At 40.3% G+C, this 15,597-nt stretch overlaps 2 protein-coding genes across 2 annotated transcripts in view; one reads left to right on the top strand and one right to left on the bottom strand.

Annotated features, from left to right (window-relative positions):
* liat1 (ligand of ATE1) overlaps positions 1–8,224 on the bottom strand; it is a 36,490-nt gene extending 28,266 nt beyond the window's left edge. The window contains exon 1 of the mRNA XM_061899216.1: positions 8,042–8,224. The gene's annotated coding sequence lies outside the window, so the exon portion shown is untranslated. The remainder of the gene's footprint in view (positions 1–8,041) is intronic.
* On the top strand, positions 566–13,259 carry LOC133551996 (trafficking regulator of GLUT4 1-like). Its single transcript, XM_061899215.1, has 3 exons — positions 566–1,542; positions 1,622–1,748; positions 12,678–13,259. The coding sequence occupies exons 1-3, from the start codon at positions 1,156–1,158 to the stop codon at positions 12,689–12,691; spliced, it is 528 nt and encodes a 175-aa protein (XP_061755199.1). The 5' UTR covers positions 566–1,155; the 3' UTR covers positions 12,692–13,259.
* Positions 13,260–15,597: the final 2,338 nt, after the last annotated feature.

The following is a 15,597-nucleotide window of genomic DNA, read 5'->3' on the forward strand; positions in this document are numbered from 1 at the left end:
GTGATGGATGGATGGATGGATGTGTGAATGTGAATTTTTTGCCTTTTATTTGTGTTGGCCCTGCGATGAGGTGGCGACTTGTTCATGGTGTATGCCGCCTTCCGCCCGATTGTAGCTGAGATAGGCACCAGCGCCCCCCTGCGACCCCAAAAGGGAATAAGCAGTAGAAAATGGATGGATGTGTGATGGATGGATGGATGGATGTGTGAATGTGAATTTTTTGCCTTTTATTTGTGTTGGCCCTGCGATGAGGTGGCGACTTGTTCATGGTGTCCGCCTTCCGCCCGATTGTAGCTGAGATAGGCACCAGCGCCCCCCCGCGACCCCAAAGGGGAATAAGTGGTAGAAGATGGATGGATGTGTGAATGTTGTCTGTTTATCTGTGTTGGCCCTGCGATGAGGTGGCGACTTGTCCAGGGTGTACGCCGCCTTCCGCCCGATTGTAGCTGAGATAGGCACCAGCGGCCCCAAAAAATGGATGGATGGATAAACCGGTCCCAGGTGCTAAAAAGGGTTGCGGACCCCTGGTTTAGTGGACACAATTGAGCACTGGAGCAAAGGTCACGGTGCGATGACTCACTACGACCACTTGATGGCGCCACACTTCATACAAAGTGAGTTACTTTTCTTCCCTGCACGCAGGTGAGGGTGAGTAGTTTTTGCCGCTGGCATCAATTCAATTATTGAACGAAGACATGACGTCACGGTCTCCACGTGCCGCCGAGACTTCGAAGCTGCAGGTCCTTGAAAGAATGCAAAAAGTGTTCTTCGACGATGCCTGTCCAGAAGTAAAGAATAAAGTGGAGCTGACTAATGAGAAACAAATGTCTTCCCTGGCGGAGGTAATCATCGGGGCCATTAGGAAGGGGGTTCTGGTTCGACTGAGCTCTGCACTTTCGGACTCGGCCAGACGCGCCTGAGTCAGCAGGGCGCGTGCGCGTGCGGCCGCGCGCGTAAATGGAAAGCTTTTACGCACCGCGCCGGCCGCGTGCACGCCGCCACGCGCACGGGGATGGGCTGATTGCTCACTCCGCGTTCGCACGTCTGGACTGGAGGACACCCCCGCTGATGGAGAACTTCTGAGGGAGCCTCCTCAGAACCGAAGAACCCGCGCTCCCGCCCCAAAAAACACCACTTTTTTTTTTTGGAGCCACCATGGCCATCAACACCGACGCTTCCTTCGACGGCGGCGCGCTGGTCCAGAGGGACGCGTCCAACCCCAGCGACTTCCAGGACACGGAGAAGCTGCTGAGCGCCGGTGCGGTGGAGCCGGGCGGCCAAAGCAACGTCAAGACGTCCGACTCGCTCGACCTGCGCGGCAGTGTGCGCTCCCTGGACGCGGAGCAGAACGGCCACCGGTCGCCGCTCAAGTCCGGCTCGGTGGGCCAGCTGGCGGCCGCGCCCAGGTCGCTGTCCCGCCTCAGCCTGGCCTCGCCGCTGCCGCCCGGCTCGGTGCCGCCCAGCTACCTGTGGCTGGCCGTGCTGTCGTGCCTCTGCCCCGGCGTGCCGCTCAACGTGTACGCGCTGTGGTACGCCAGCGTGGTGAGTTCGCACCCTTTCTACCCGTTCGCGCGCGCGCGCACTGACGCCCTTTTTTTTTTTTTTTTTTGTGTGCCGCCAGTCGAGATCGATGCTTAAAGACGGCGACCTGCAGGCGGCCCGGAAGTACGGACGCGTGTCGCTGCTGCTCAGCTGCTTGGCCATGCTGCTGGGCGTGGCCGTCATCGTCTTTATCGTCTTCACTATAGGTAAGTCATCGGTGTCGATCGAGTGGCCGCGCCAGCGACTTGAGGGTTCCAGGTTCGATCCCCGCTTCCGCCATAGTCACTGCCGTTGTGTCCTCGGGCAAGACACTTCACCCACCTGCTCCCAGTGCCACCCACACTGGTTTAAATGTAAAAATTAGATATTGAGTTTCACTATGTAAAGCGCTTTGAGTCACTTGAGAAAAAGCCATCCATCCATCCATCATCTTCCGCTTATCCGAGGTCGGGTCGCGGGGGCAACAGCCTAAGCAGGGAAACCCAGACTTCCCTCTCCCCAGCCACTTCGTCTAGCTCTTCCCGGGGGATCCCGAGGCGTTCCCAGGCCAGCCGGGAGACATAGTCTTCCCAACGTGTCCTGGGTCTTCCATACCGGTTGGACGTGCCCTAAACACCTCCCTAGGGAGGCGTTCGGGTGGCATCCTGACCAGATGCCCGAACCACCTCATCTGGCTCCTCTCCATGTGAAGGAGCAGCGGCTTTACTTTGAGTTCCTCCCGGATGGCAGAGCTTCTCACCCTATCTCTAAGGGAGAGACCCAAAAATCATTTGGGCCGCTTGTACCCGTGATCTTATCCTTTCGGTCATGACCCAAAGCTCATGACCATAGGTGAGGATGGGAACGTAGATCGACCGGTAAATTGAGAGCTTTGCCTTCCGGCTCAGCTCCTTCTTCACCACAACGGATCGGTACAACGTCCGCATTACTGAAGAGAAAAAGCGCTATATAAATATAATTCACTTCACTTCACACACTGGTTTACATTAGGGATGCACCGATTAATCGGTAACCGAATATATTCGGCCGAATATGGCAAAAAAAAGCCACATTCGGCCTTCGGTGGAATGAGTTCAAAACAAGGCCGAATAGTGGCGTGCAGAGGTGGGTAGAGTAGCCAGAAATTGTACTCAAGTCAGAGTACCGTTACTTTAGAGATGTATTACTCAAGTAAAAGTAAGGAGTAGTCACCCAAATATTTACTTGAGTAAAAGTAAAAAGTATGTTGTGAAAAAACTACTCAAGTACTGAGTAACTGATGAGTAACCTGATTACGGCAACAGATAATGCACAAAAACATAAAAATAGCAATGAGCAAATTCATAGCCAGGAATATCTCTTAAGCAACTAAAACAATATTATATATTAAATAATAATACATTAAAATAAAAAAAAATTAAGGCAAATTGAGCCACAATAACTTAACAGCACCATAGACTCAGTAGGCATTGATTGATTGATTGATTGATTGAAACTTTTATTAGTAGATTGCACAGTACAGTACATATTCCGTACAATTGACCACTAAATGGTAACACCCCAATAAGTTTTTCAACGTTAAAAATGACCAAGTCGAGGTGATCTACCTCATATATATATATATATATATATATATATATATATATATATATACACACACATACCATACAGTATATAATTTATATTTATTTATTTTGCGGTTTTTGTTGACATGTTAAAGGTGTTTTAATGAATATACATGCATGTTTAACATATAGATTCCTATCTCTCATGAAGACAAGAATATAAGTTGGTGTATTACCTGATTCTGATGACTTGCATTGATTGGAATCAGACAGTATAGTGCTGATAACGTCCACGTCTTCAAATGGAGGAGAAAAAAAAGTTCCTCCTTCCTGTCTAATACCACATGGAAGTCGTTGGTTTTTGGCATCTTATTTGTCCAGCTTCCATATTCGTTTTTATACACTTTATGAGAAATACATTGGTGGCAAACTCCGTAGCTTGCTAGCTTGTTTGCGCTGGCTTTCGGAGACTCTTATTTTGTTAGCGCAGGTGCGATGGAGCGGCGCTTTTATTGTGAAGACAGGAACTGTGCGATCAGTCTTTAGGCTTTTGACGGGAAGTACGGTTGAAATAAAAAGTGTCTTTTTTCCTTTACACTTTTGATTGATTGATTGATACTTTTATTAGTAGATTGCACAGTACAGTACATATTCTGCACAATTGACCACTAAATGGTAACACCCTAATATGTTTTTCAACATGTCGGGTTCTACGTGTGACGGTCATGTGACCACCTGGCTCTGTTTGATTGGTCCAACGTCACCAGTGACTGCATTTGATTGGTGAAACGCAGGCGTGCGTAGTTCCTACTTTGAATGCGTGTCTGACAAAATCAAAACAAACAAAACGTGCATTAACAGATCGATAAAAAAAAAAGTAGCGAATAGCGACCTGATTGCAGATAAATGGAGCGGATTAAAAGTAGCGTTTCTTCTCTATAAATATACTCAAGTAAAAGTATGTTGCATAAAAACTACTCTTAGAAGTACAATTTATCCCAAAAGTTACTCAAGTAAATGTAACGGAGTAAATGTAGCGCATTACTACCCACCTCTGGTGGCGTGTGACGCAATTTTTTGACGCGGTGACGCAATCAACCAACGTGCAGTGACGTTGGGATATGTTGTGTACCTGTATAAGTGTATGAGGTTACAAGCACACACTTATTGAGATTTAGTGGGGCCTCTGTTTACATTATTAGCCTGTTGTGTAGGCTACCTGTATAAGTGTATGAGGTTACATGCACACACTTATTGAGATTTACTTGAGCCTTCTGTTTACATTATTAGCATATCTACTGTGGCTAAGCAGACTTTTGCCAAAAGGACAATAATTAATTTGTTGTGGGTTTATCCACTTTAATGCACTTTATTTATTTTTTTTGGAATGCATGTTTTGTTTGAAGGCCTAATATAGATGAAAAACTGTGCTTTTTTTGAAAAGCAAAGGCTACTGGAATATTAAAAAAATGTCAATATTCAATAAAAAAAAGTGTTTATTTGAAAAACATGTCTAAATATTTATGCAATATCAAAAAAATTGTGAAAAAACTCATTCATTATTCGGTATTCGGCCAAGCGTTTAAATTTTATTCGGCTTCGGCCACAAATTTTCATTTCGGTGCATGCCTAGTTTAAATGGAACTTAAAGGCCTACTGAAATGAGATGTTCTTATTTAAACGGGGATAGCAGGTCCATTCTATGTGTCATACTTGATCGTTTTGCGATATTGCCATATTTTTGCTGAAAGGATTTAGTAGAGCAGTGGTCCTCAACCTTTTTGTATCCTGCGGCCCGGGTGGGGGGAGGAGGAGGCGTAGGGGTTGGGGGGGAATCCTTTTTTTTTCTTTTTTTTTCTGTTTTTGTTTCTTTGTCATGAAAAAGGGACGTTTTTGTGGTTGGTGCACTAATTGTAAGTGTATATTGTGTTTTTTATGTTGATTTATTGGAGTCTCTGGTTCAATTCCCACCTAGTACCAAACTCGTCACGTCTTGTTGTGTCCTGAGCAAGACACTTCACCCTTGCTCCTGATGGGTGCTGGTTAGCGCCTTGCATGGCAGCTCCCTCCATCAGTGTGTGAATGTGGAAGTAGTGTCAAAGCGCTTTGAGTACCTTGAAGATAGAAAAGCGCTATACAGATACAACCCATTTAATAATTTTTTTTTTGTTTTATAAAAATGAATTTAAAAAATCTTCCGCGGCCCGGTGGTTGGGGACCACTGTAGTAGAGAACATCCACGATTAAGTTGGCAACTGGAGAAAAGCCCTGCCTCTACCGGAAGTCGCAGACGATGACGTCACCATGAATTGATTAACGTGGACCCCGACTTAAACAAGTTGGAAAAACTTATTGGGGTGTTACCATTTAGTGGTCAATTGTGCAGAATATGTACTGTACTGTGCAATCTACTAATAAAAGTATCAATCAATCAACCAATCAACATCTCCCGTCCAAAGTCAAAACCCAGTAACTCAATTTTGGTCAAAACTGAGCTGATAATAACTTTGGAGTTCCTAGGTGATATGCTTCACATTAGTGCAGGGGTTCTCAAATGGGGGTACGCGTACCCCTGGGGGTACTTGAAGGTATGCCAAGGGGTACGTGAATTTTTTTTTAAAATATTCCAAAAATAGCAACAATTCAAAAATCCTATATAAATTTATTGAACTAAATAGGAATGTAAGTTCATAAACTGTGAAAAGAAATGCAACAATGCAATATTCAGTGTTGACAGTTTTTTTGTGGACATGTTCCATAAATATTGATGTTTAAGATTTTTTTATTTTTTTTGTGAAGAAATGTTTAGAATTAAATTGATGAATTTCTATTACAATCCCCAAAGAGGGCACTTTAAGTTGATGATTACTTCTGTGTGTATAAATCTTTATTTATAATTGAATCACTTTTTTATTTTTCAACAAGTTTTTTGTTATTTTTATCTTTTTTTCCCAATAGTTTAGGAAAGACCACAACAAATTAGCGATATTTTGCACGGTTATACAATTTAATAAATCAGAAACTGATGACATAGTGCTATATTTTACTTCTTTATCTTTTTTTCCAACCGAAAATGCTTTGCTCTGATTAAGGCAGCGTTTCTCAAAGTGTCTCTATTATGTCATGTCTCTATTCCCCACTGGTGGGGAATAGAGACATGACAGGTGGGGCGCGAGAAATGGGAGGAAATTTAACTTTAATTTTTTTTATTATTTTTTTTTTTATTATATTCTTACAACCCCATTTTCTATACAAACTGTAAATCACTGTCAAACGACACAGTTGCGAGACGTATATGCGACATTGCAAGTGATCTTGAGGAACAACTCGTAGACAAATTAAAAGAAAGTCGTTTTGCTTTACAAGTGGACGAAGCTAGTGACGGCAATAAAGACTGCCTGTTCATCGCATGTGCGAGGATTTGCTGTTTTGCAAATACAAAAAAAAAAATAGAGCCAGTGCTGATGAGCTGTTCAAGATAATGGACATTTTCCTCAAAGAACACGACCTTAAATGGGGAAAACTGTGTGGGCTTTTGCTCTGATGGCGCACAGACCAAACGGGCTGCAGGCTCTAACAAAGAGGGTTGCGCCAAATGCGCATTGGACACATTGTGTCATTCACCGGGAAGCACTCGCGTCAAGGCAGCTCAGCCCCGAACTCGATGAGGTTTTAACAAATGTTGTGAGCGCGGTAAATTTGATCAAAACACAAAAAAGTGGCACTTTTAATCAATTTATTATTGAACTTGATGCAAGTTATTTGATATATTATTGAACTTGATGCAAGTTACACCACAGCTGCACAGTTATTTTATTTAATATTGAACGATGTTATTTTATATTATTGAGTTTGAATGTATACAACTTGATGATACTTGATTTTCAATAAATTTGATTATGTTAATTTTGGCAATAGGGTTCTTATCGGGCGATGGGGGCGGATGGGGCTTGAAAACTCCCCCTTGTCCAAAGTGGGGGATGACAAAAAAAGTTTGAGAACCACTGGATTAAGGGGTACTTGAATTAAAAAAAATGTTCACAGGGGGTACATCACTGAAAAAAGGTTGAGAACCACTGCATTAGTGTATGCGATATTGTCAATTGTTCCGTAAGTAAGCAGTTACGCGCATGGCAGGACCTAGCAACTACCACATAACCGCGTAGATACAACAGAAAAACCTAGTATCTCAAGGGACCAATCGGAGCTTTTTTATTGTCTTTAACGAGACATTTGCAGGAATGGGGGCCGACGGTCAACCTGATTATGTGATATTATGGCACGAGGGGATATTTGGAAGATCGGCCCAGGACGTTGCAAGCACCTTCATTAAATGTATTGTTCTTGATTCTTCCCCCTTGCATACTCTTTTGGGCAGATAACTGCGGAGGTCAGAATAAAAACTGGACGCTGTACACGGCTCTTGCCCGATGTGCGAACGCAGAACGGGGCCCACCCGAGATTGTGATAAAATATCTGGAGAAAGGGCACACGTTCATGAGAGCCGATTCAATCGGCAAGAAAATGAACGCTCAAGAAAACATCGATACGTGTGATGACTTTGTAGATCTTTGTAAGACAGCATCAAGATAGATTGGTTTTCCTTTGTTTTCTCAAAATCAGCTAGAAGTGAGTTACTAGGTTTTGCCTTTGGACGGGAGACATGTCGATGGCTCCTCACATCTTCACATTGTTTTTAATGGGAGCCTCCAACAAAATGAGCTATTCGGGCCGAGAAAACGACAATTTCCCCATTAATTTGAGCGAGGATGAAAGATTCGTGTTGGAGGATATTGATAGCGACGGACTGGAAAAAAAACAAAAACAAGTTTAAAAAAAAAACTTGATTGCATTGGGACGGATTCCGATGTTTTTAGACACATTTACTAGGATAATTCTGGGAAATCCCTTATCTTTCTATTGTGTTGCTAGTGTTTTAGTGAGTTTAATAGTACCTGATAGTCGGAGGGGTGTCTTGGCGCCAGTGTCTCAGGGAAGTGGACGGCACAAGCTCAGCTGATCTCCGGTAAGAAGCGACTTTTTACCACAATTTTCTCACCAAAACCTGCTGGTTGACATTCGGTCGGGATCCATGTTCGCTGTGATCCATAGTAAAGTTTCACCTGCGGGAATTTTAAACAAGGAATCACCGTGTGTTTGTGTGGCCAATTCCATCTTTCTACTGTGACTTCTCCAATATTAATTGAACAAATTGCAAAAGATTCAGCAACACAGATGTCCAAAATACTGTGTAATTATGCCATTAAAGCAGACGACTTTTAGCTGTGTGTGTGTGCAGCGCTCATACTTCCTAACAGCCCGTGACGTCAAGTGTACACATCATCATTCCGCGACGTTTTCAAGAAGAAACTCCGCGGGAAATTTCAAATTGCAATTTAGTAAACTAAAAAGGCCGTATTGGCATGTGTTGCAATGTTAATATTTCATCATTGATATATAAACTATCAGACTGTGTGGTCGCTAGTAGTGGCTTTCAGTAGGCCTTTAACTATTGGGTTTCACTATCTAAAGCACTTTGAGTCACTAGAGAAAAGCGCTATATAAATATAATTCACTTCACTTCACTTGCGTGGGGGTGGGGCGCCTGACCTAACTTGTGTGTGTGTTCTTATATTTCTGCCCTTCTTGAGACATCAACAAGGAAAAGTAGATTCCATATGAGGAGGTGTCAACAAGTTAGGATTCGGAAAACAATTTGCCCCTTCAAAACAAAACTTTCCTAAAAAATGTCATTTTTGCCTCTTTGAGCTGTAATTTGACCCCTTAAAATGCTTCAAATTAAGGTGGTCCCAAAAAGGAGGGATTTTTGTCAAATTGACTGTGCGTCGGTTTTAAAAGGGCTCCCCCTCTGGCCAACATATGAAATAACAAGTGTGTGCACGAAATTGAAATGCGCCCCCATTGACCAAAATTTAAACAATTTAAAATACGTTTATAGAGACATACTGTAATAACATGAAGTATATAATGAACTTAAAAAAAAAGTGAGGTAAATTATATTTATATAGCGATTTTCTCTAGTGACTCAAAGCACTTTACATAGTGAATCCCAATATTTAAGTTACATTTAAACCAGTGAGGGTGGCACTGGGAGCAGGTGGGTTAAGTGTCTTGCCCAAGGACACAACGGCAGTGACGAGGATGGCGGAAGCGGGGATCGAACCTGGAACCCTCAAGTTGCTGACACGGCCGCTCCACCAACCGAGCTATAACGCCCCAAGGTGGCCCCAAAAAGAAGGGATTTTTCAAATTGACTGTGTGTCGGTTTTAAAAGGGCTCCTCCTCTGGCCAACATATGAAATAACAAGTGTGTGCAAGAAAGTGAAATGCATCCCCTTTGACCAAAATTAATTAAAAAAAATAATGTATGAAAAGACATGCTGTAATAACTTGAAGTAAATAAGGAACATTAAAAAACAATTACATGACCTCCTTCAGCAAAAATCAACAGGAAGTAGGCAAAAACCCCTTCAAAACAAAACTTTCCTAAAAAATGTCATTTTTGGCTCTCGAGCTGTAATTTGACCCCTTAAAATACTTCAAAACTCACCAAACTGGACACACACACCAGGATTGGCGAAAATTGCGATCTAATATAAAAAAACAAACCCCAAAACTCTAAATTGCGCTCTAGCGCCCCCTAGGAATAAAACACTGCTCCTAGGAAGAAAACACAGACAAAACTGCTTGAAACTTCCGGTAAGAATGTCGTGGAGACATGAAACAAAAACCTCTATGTAGGTCTCACTTAGACCTACATTTTAATAATCGACCTTCTTCAGCAAAAATCAACAGGAAGTTGGCAAAAAAACCCTCAAAACAAAACTTTCCTAAAAAAATGTCATTTGTGCCTCTTTGAGCTGTAATGTGACCCCTTAAAATGCTTCAAAACTCACCAAACTGGACACACACATCAGGATTGGCGAAAATTGCGATCTAATAAAAAAACAAACCCCAAAACTAAAAATTGCGCTTTAGCGCCCCCTAGGAATAAAACACAGACACAACTGCTCCTAGGAAGAAAACAGACAAAACTGCTTGAAACTTCCGGTAAGAATGTCGTAGAGACATGAAACAAAAACCTCTATGTAGGTCTCACTTAGACCTACATTTTAATAATCGACCTTCTTCAGGGAAAATCAACAGGAAGTTGGCAAAAACCCCTTCAAAACAAAACTTTCCTAAAAAATGTCATTTTTGCCTCTTTGAGCTGTAATTTGACCCCTTAAAATGCTTCAAAACTCACCAAACTGGACACACACATCAGGATTGGCGAAAATTGCGATCTAATAAAAAAAAACAACCCAAAACTCAAAATTGACTCTAGCGCCCCTTAGGAATAAAACACAGACACAACTGCTCCTAGGAAGAAAACACAGACAAAACTGCTTGAAACTTCCAGTAAGAATGTTGTAGACACATGAAACAAAAACCTCTATGTATGTCTCACTTAGACCTACATTTTAATAATTTACATCCTTCAGCAAAAATCAACAGCAAGTTGGCAAAAACCCCTTCAAAACAAAACTTTCCTAAAGAATGTCATTTTTGCCTCTTTGAGCTGTAATTTGACCCCTTAAAATGCTTCAAAACTCACCAAACTGGACACACACATCAGGATTGGCGAAAATTGCGATCTAATAAAAAAACAAACCCCAAAACTCAAAACTGCGCTCTAGCGCCCCCTAGGAATAAAACACAGACACAACTGCTCCTAGGAAGAAAACAAAGACAAAACTGCTTGAAACTTCCAGTAAGAATATCGTAGAGACATGAAACTAAAACCTCTATGTAGGTCTCACTTAGACCTACATTTTAATAATTGACCTCTTTCAGCAAAAATCAACAGGAAGTTGGCGAAAACCCCTTCAAAACAAAACTTTCCTAAAGAATGTCATTTTTGCCTCTATGAGCTGTAATTTGACCCCTCAAAATGCTTCAAATCTCACCAAACTGGACACACACATCAGGATTGGCGAAAATTGCGATCCAATAAAAAACAAACCCCAAAACTCAAAATTGCGCTCTAGCGCCCCCTAGGAATAAAACACAGACACAACTGCTCCTAGGAAGAAAATACAGACCAAACTGCTTGAAACTTCCAGTAAGAATATCGTAGAGACATGAAACAAAAACCTCTATGTAGGTCTCACTTAGACCTACATTTTAATAATTGACATCCTTCAGCAAAAATCAACAGGAAGTTGGCAAAAACCCCTTCAAATCAAAACTTTCCTAAAAAATGTAATTTTTGCGTCTTTGAGCTGTAATTTGACCCCTTAAAATGCTTCAAAACTCACCAAACTGGACACACACATCAGGATTGGCGAAAATTGCGATATAAGAAAAAAACAAACCCCAAAACTCAAAATTGCGCTCTAGCGCCCCCTAGGAATAAAACACAGACACAACTGCTCCTAGGAAGAAAACACAGACAAAACTGCTTGAAACTTCCAGTAAGAATATCGTAGAGACATGAAACTAAAACCTCTATGTAGGTCTCACTTAGACCTACATTTTAATAATCGACCTCCCTCAGCAAAAATCAACAGGAAGTTGGCAAAAACCCCTTCAAAACAAAACTTTCCTAAAAAAGTGTCATTTTTGCCTCTTTGAGCTGTAATTTGACCCCTTAAAATGCTTCAAAACTCACCAAACTGGACACACACATCAGGATTGGCGAAAATTGCGATCCAATAAAAAACAAACCCCAAAACTCAAAATTGCGCTCTAGCGCCCCCTAGGAATAAAACACAGACACAACTGCTCCTAGGAAGAAAACACAGACCAAACTGCTTGAAACTTCCGGTAAGAATGTCGTAGGGACATGAAACAAAAACCTCTATGTAGGTCTCACTTAGACCTACGTTTTAATAATCGACCTTCTTCAGGAAAATTCAACAGGAAGTTGGCAATTACCCCTTCAAAACAAAAGTTTTGTAAAAACCCGTCACCTTTTTTCAAACATCATCTCCTCTGAGCGCGTGTGTTGTGTCGGCTTCAAACTCGCACAGGAGAGAGATTGAACCCTTCTGATTAAAAGTTGCGAAAAGAGTTTTAATAACTGCTCCGGTTTTGATTTTACAAGCCGTCTCAAGATGGCCGCTTAAAAGCAGGAGGCACCAGCGTGACCACACAATGCAGAGAAGGTAGGTACCAGACGCACCAGTTTGACTCCAGGATAAAGAGAAGGTAGGTAATGTGCAGGTAAAGACATGTTGTCTGGGTGATGGCAGGAAGCACCAGCGTGTATGGGTGACAGAAAGAAGCACCGGTGTGACCCCAGGATGCAGGGAAGGTAGGTAACGTGCAGGTAAAGATATGTTGAATGGCTAAAGGCAGGAAACACCAGCAAAAGTCGGTCCCGCCCATCGCTGCTTGCAGATTTAATTTATATTATTATGTGTTGTCAACTTTGTACTTTGTCTGAAAGAAATAAATATATAGAAAAGAAAAAAAACTAAAATCTTGATATATCTGGTCCTGAAGAGGTAGGCATTTTTAGGAGGTCTCAAGAAGGTAACAATTACAAGAATGTGTGTGTGCGTGTGTGTGTGTGTGTGTGTGCAGAGCTCCAGCAGTGACACCTGTGGACTACTTTGCACAAGTCGAGGAGGAAGACACGGAAAAGCACAAAGTGGGGGAAAAAAAACAAGTCGGTGAGGTTCTGTCTGGACCCGAAACAGAGGGGGCGGCGGCTGCACTCACTCATGTCCATTATGCACACACACACACACACACGCACACACACACACACACACACACACACACACACACACACACACACACACACACACACACACACACACGTGAGGACAGCTTGGTTCTGACAGGTGTGACTTCTTTTGAGGACTTCCTGCAAGTTTTTTTCTTTCCCTCCAAAAGACAAAAAAAAAAAAAAAAAAAACGCAACGTGAAATTGTGTTATTTTCTTTATTTATACTTTTTTTTTTTGGACCGCCAAAAAAAGACTGGCCGGGTTCTGGTGCGGACTGCACGGAACCGTACCCCCCCGGCGTCCGACACTGTACCGCGAGACAATGATGCCCTTTGACCTTTCTATGTTTGTACTGTATGACTGGTTCACCGTGCCATACGTCTGTTCGCATGAGAAATAAAGTTGAATGAGCATGATGAGCCTCATCTCCACGACGTCTGTCCCGAAACTATGTCACTGTGTCACATGTCAAGGTAAGGATGCGGCCTTTTGTTGCCATGGCGACGGGAATAAGGGCTGTCAAACTTGTCTTAATCGCAGTTGTGTTTGACCTCAGTGAAGGATATTATTACAGATTCCTATATGCATTTGATTACTTTTCTTTACGTATACAATGTACAAAAATAAATAAACATTTTTTAGATTTTAAGGTAAAATAAAAATTTTACTGTAATTTTTTCACAGCATAAATGAAAAAACAGTACAGCAGTTTTTTTTTACAGTAAAAAAACAACTTGCAGTTCAGTTGCCAGAATTTTAATGTAATGTAGTTTTTTTTTTGTTTTTACTGTAAATATTTTTTAAAAATTACGCTAAAATTCCCCCAAAAATTTTTTAACGTAAAACTAATCGTAGCATTTACGGTGTATTTCTGTAAATGGCAAAACACTACAACAGTTTTTATAGTAAAAAAATACTATTTTATCAGAACTTTGTTGTCCAAAAAAACAAAACAATGGGACTGTTGTTTTCCATTTAGAGTAAAATGCTGTAAAAACCACAGTAAATTTCACAATTTTACTGTACAATCTAAAATTTTTCAGAGCACAATGAATTGCTAAATAATATTTAAGCTAAGAAAATATACTATAGCATGTATTTTCTTCTGTCGCAATATTTTCACCGTAAACTTTATGATGGTTTTTACAGCACATGGAAAAACAGTACTGCAGTTATGGTACAAAAATACTATTTTATCCGAGTTTTGTTGTCCTAAAAAACAAAACAATGGGACTGCTGTTTTCCTTCTGGATAAAATGCTGTAAAAACCACAGTAAATTTCATAATTTTACTGTAAAATCTAACATTTTTCAGAGCACAATGCATAGCTAAATAATATTTAAGCTAAGAAAATATATAATTGCATGTATTTTCTTCTGTCGCAATAATTTCACCGTAAACTTTATGATGGTTTTTACAGCACATGGAAAAACAGCACTGCAGTTATAGTACAAAAATACTATTTTATCAGAACTTTGTTGTCCAAAAAAACAAAACAATGGGACTGTTGTTTTCCATTTACAGTAAAATGCTGTAAAAACCACAGTAAATTTCACAATTTTACTGTACAATCTAAAATTTTTCATAGCACAATGAATTGCTAAATGATATTTAAGCTAAGAAAATATACAATTGCATGTATTTTCTTCTGTCGCAATAATTTCACCGTAAACTTTATGATGGTTTTTACAGCACATGGAAAAACAGCACTGCAGTTATAGTACAAAAATACTATTTTATCAGAACTTTGTTGTCCAAAAAAACTAAACAATGGGACTGTTGTTTTCCATTTAGAGTAAAATGCTGTAAAAACCACAGTAAATTTCACAATTTTACTGTAAAATCTAAAATTTTTCAGAGCGCAATGCTTTGCTAAATAATATTTAAGCTAAGAAAATATACAATTGCATGTATTTTCTTCTGTCGCAATAATTTCACCGTAAACTTTATGATGGTTTTTACAGCACATGGAAAAACAGTACTGCAGTTATAGTACAAAAATACTATTTTATCAGTTTTGCTGTCCAAAAAAACAAAAGAATGGGACTGTTGTTTTCCTTCTGCATAAAATGCTGTAAAAACCACAGTAAATTTCACAATTTTGCCGTAAAATCTAAAATTTTTCAGACCACAATGCATTGCTAAATAATATTTAAGCTAAGAAAATATACAATTGTATGTATTTTCTTCTGTGGCAATATTTTCACCGTAAACTTTATGATGGTTTTTACAGCACATGGAAAAACAGTACTGCAGTTATAGTACAAAAATACTATTTTATCAGAGTTTTGTTGTCCAAAAAAACTAAACAATGGGACTGTTGTTTTCCATTTAGAGTAAAATGCTGTAAAAACCACAGTAAATTTCACAATTTTATTGTAAAATCTAAAATTTTTCAGACCGCAATGCATTGCTAAATAATATTTAAGCTAAGAAAATATACAATTGCATGTATTTTCTTCTGTCGCAATAGTTTCACCGTAAAACTTATGATGGTTTTTACAGCACATGGAAAAACACTACAACAGTTTTTATAGTAAAAAAATACTATTTTATCAGAACTTTGTTGTCCAAAAAAACAAAACAATGGGACTGTTGTTTTCCATTTAGAGTAAAATGCTGTAAAAACCACAGTAAATTGCACAATTTTATTGTACAATCTAAAATTTTTCAGAGCGCAATGCATTGCTAAATAATATTTAAGCTAAGAAAATATACAATTTCATGTATTTTCTTCTGTCGCAATATTTTCACCGTAAACTTTATGATGGT

Source organism: Nerophis ophidion, linkage group LG04 (assembly GCF_033978795.1).
Source record: "Nerophis ophidion isolate RoL-2023_Sa linkage group LG04, RoL_Noph_v1.0, whole genome shotgun sequence".
Lineage (NCBI taxonomy): Eukaryota > Metazoa > Chordata > Actinopteri > Syngnathiformes > Syngnathidae > Nerophis > Nerophis ophidion.

Bases quoted from the DNA above. Each gene is read 5' to 3' on its own strand.
- LOC133551996 (XM_061899215.1), top strand. From the start codon at position 1,156: ATGGCCATCAACACCGACGCTTCCTTCGACGGCGGCGCGCTGGTCCAG. The intron at 1,543-1,621 runs GTGAGTTCGCAC...GTGTGCCGCCAG, and splicing joins CGCTGTGGTACGCCAGCGTG to TCGAGATCGATGCTTAAAGA.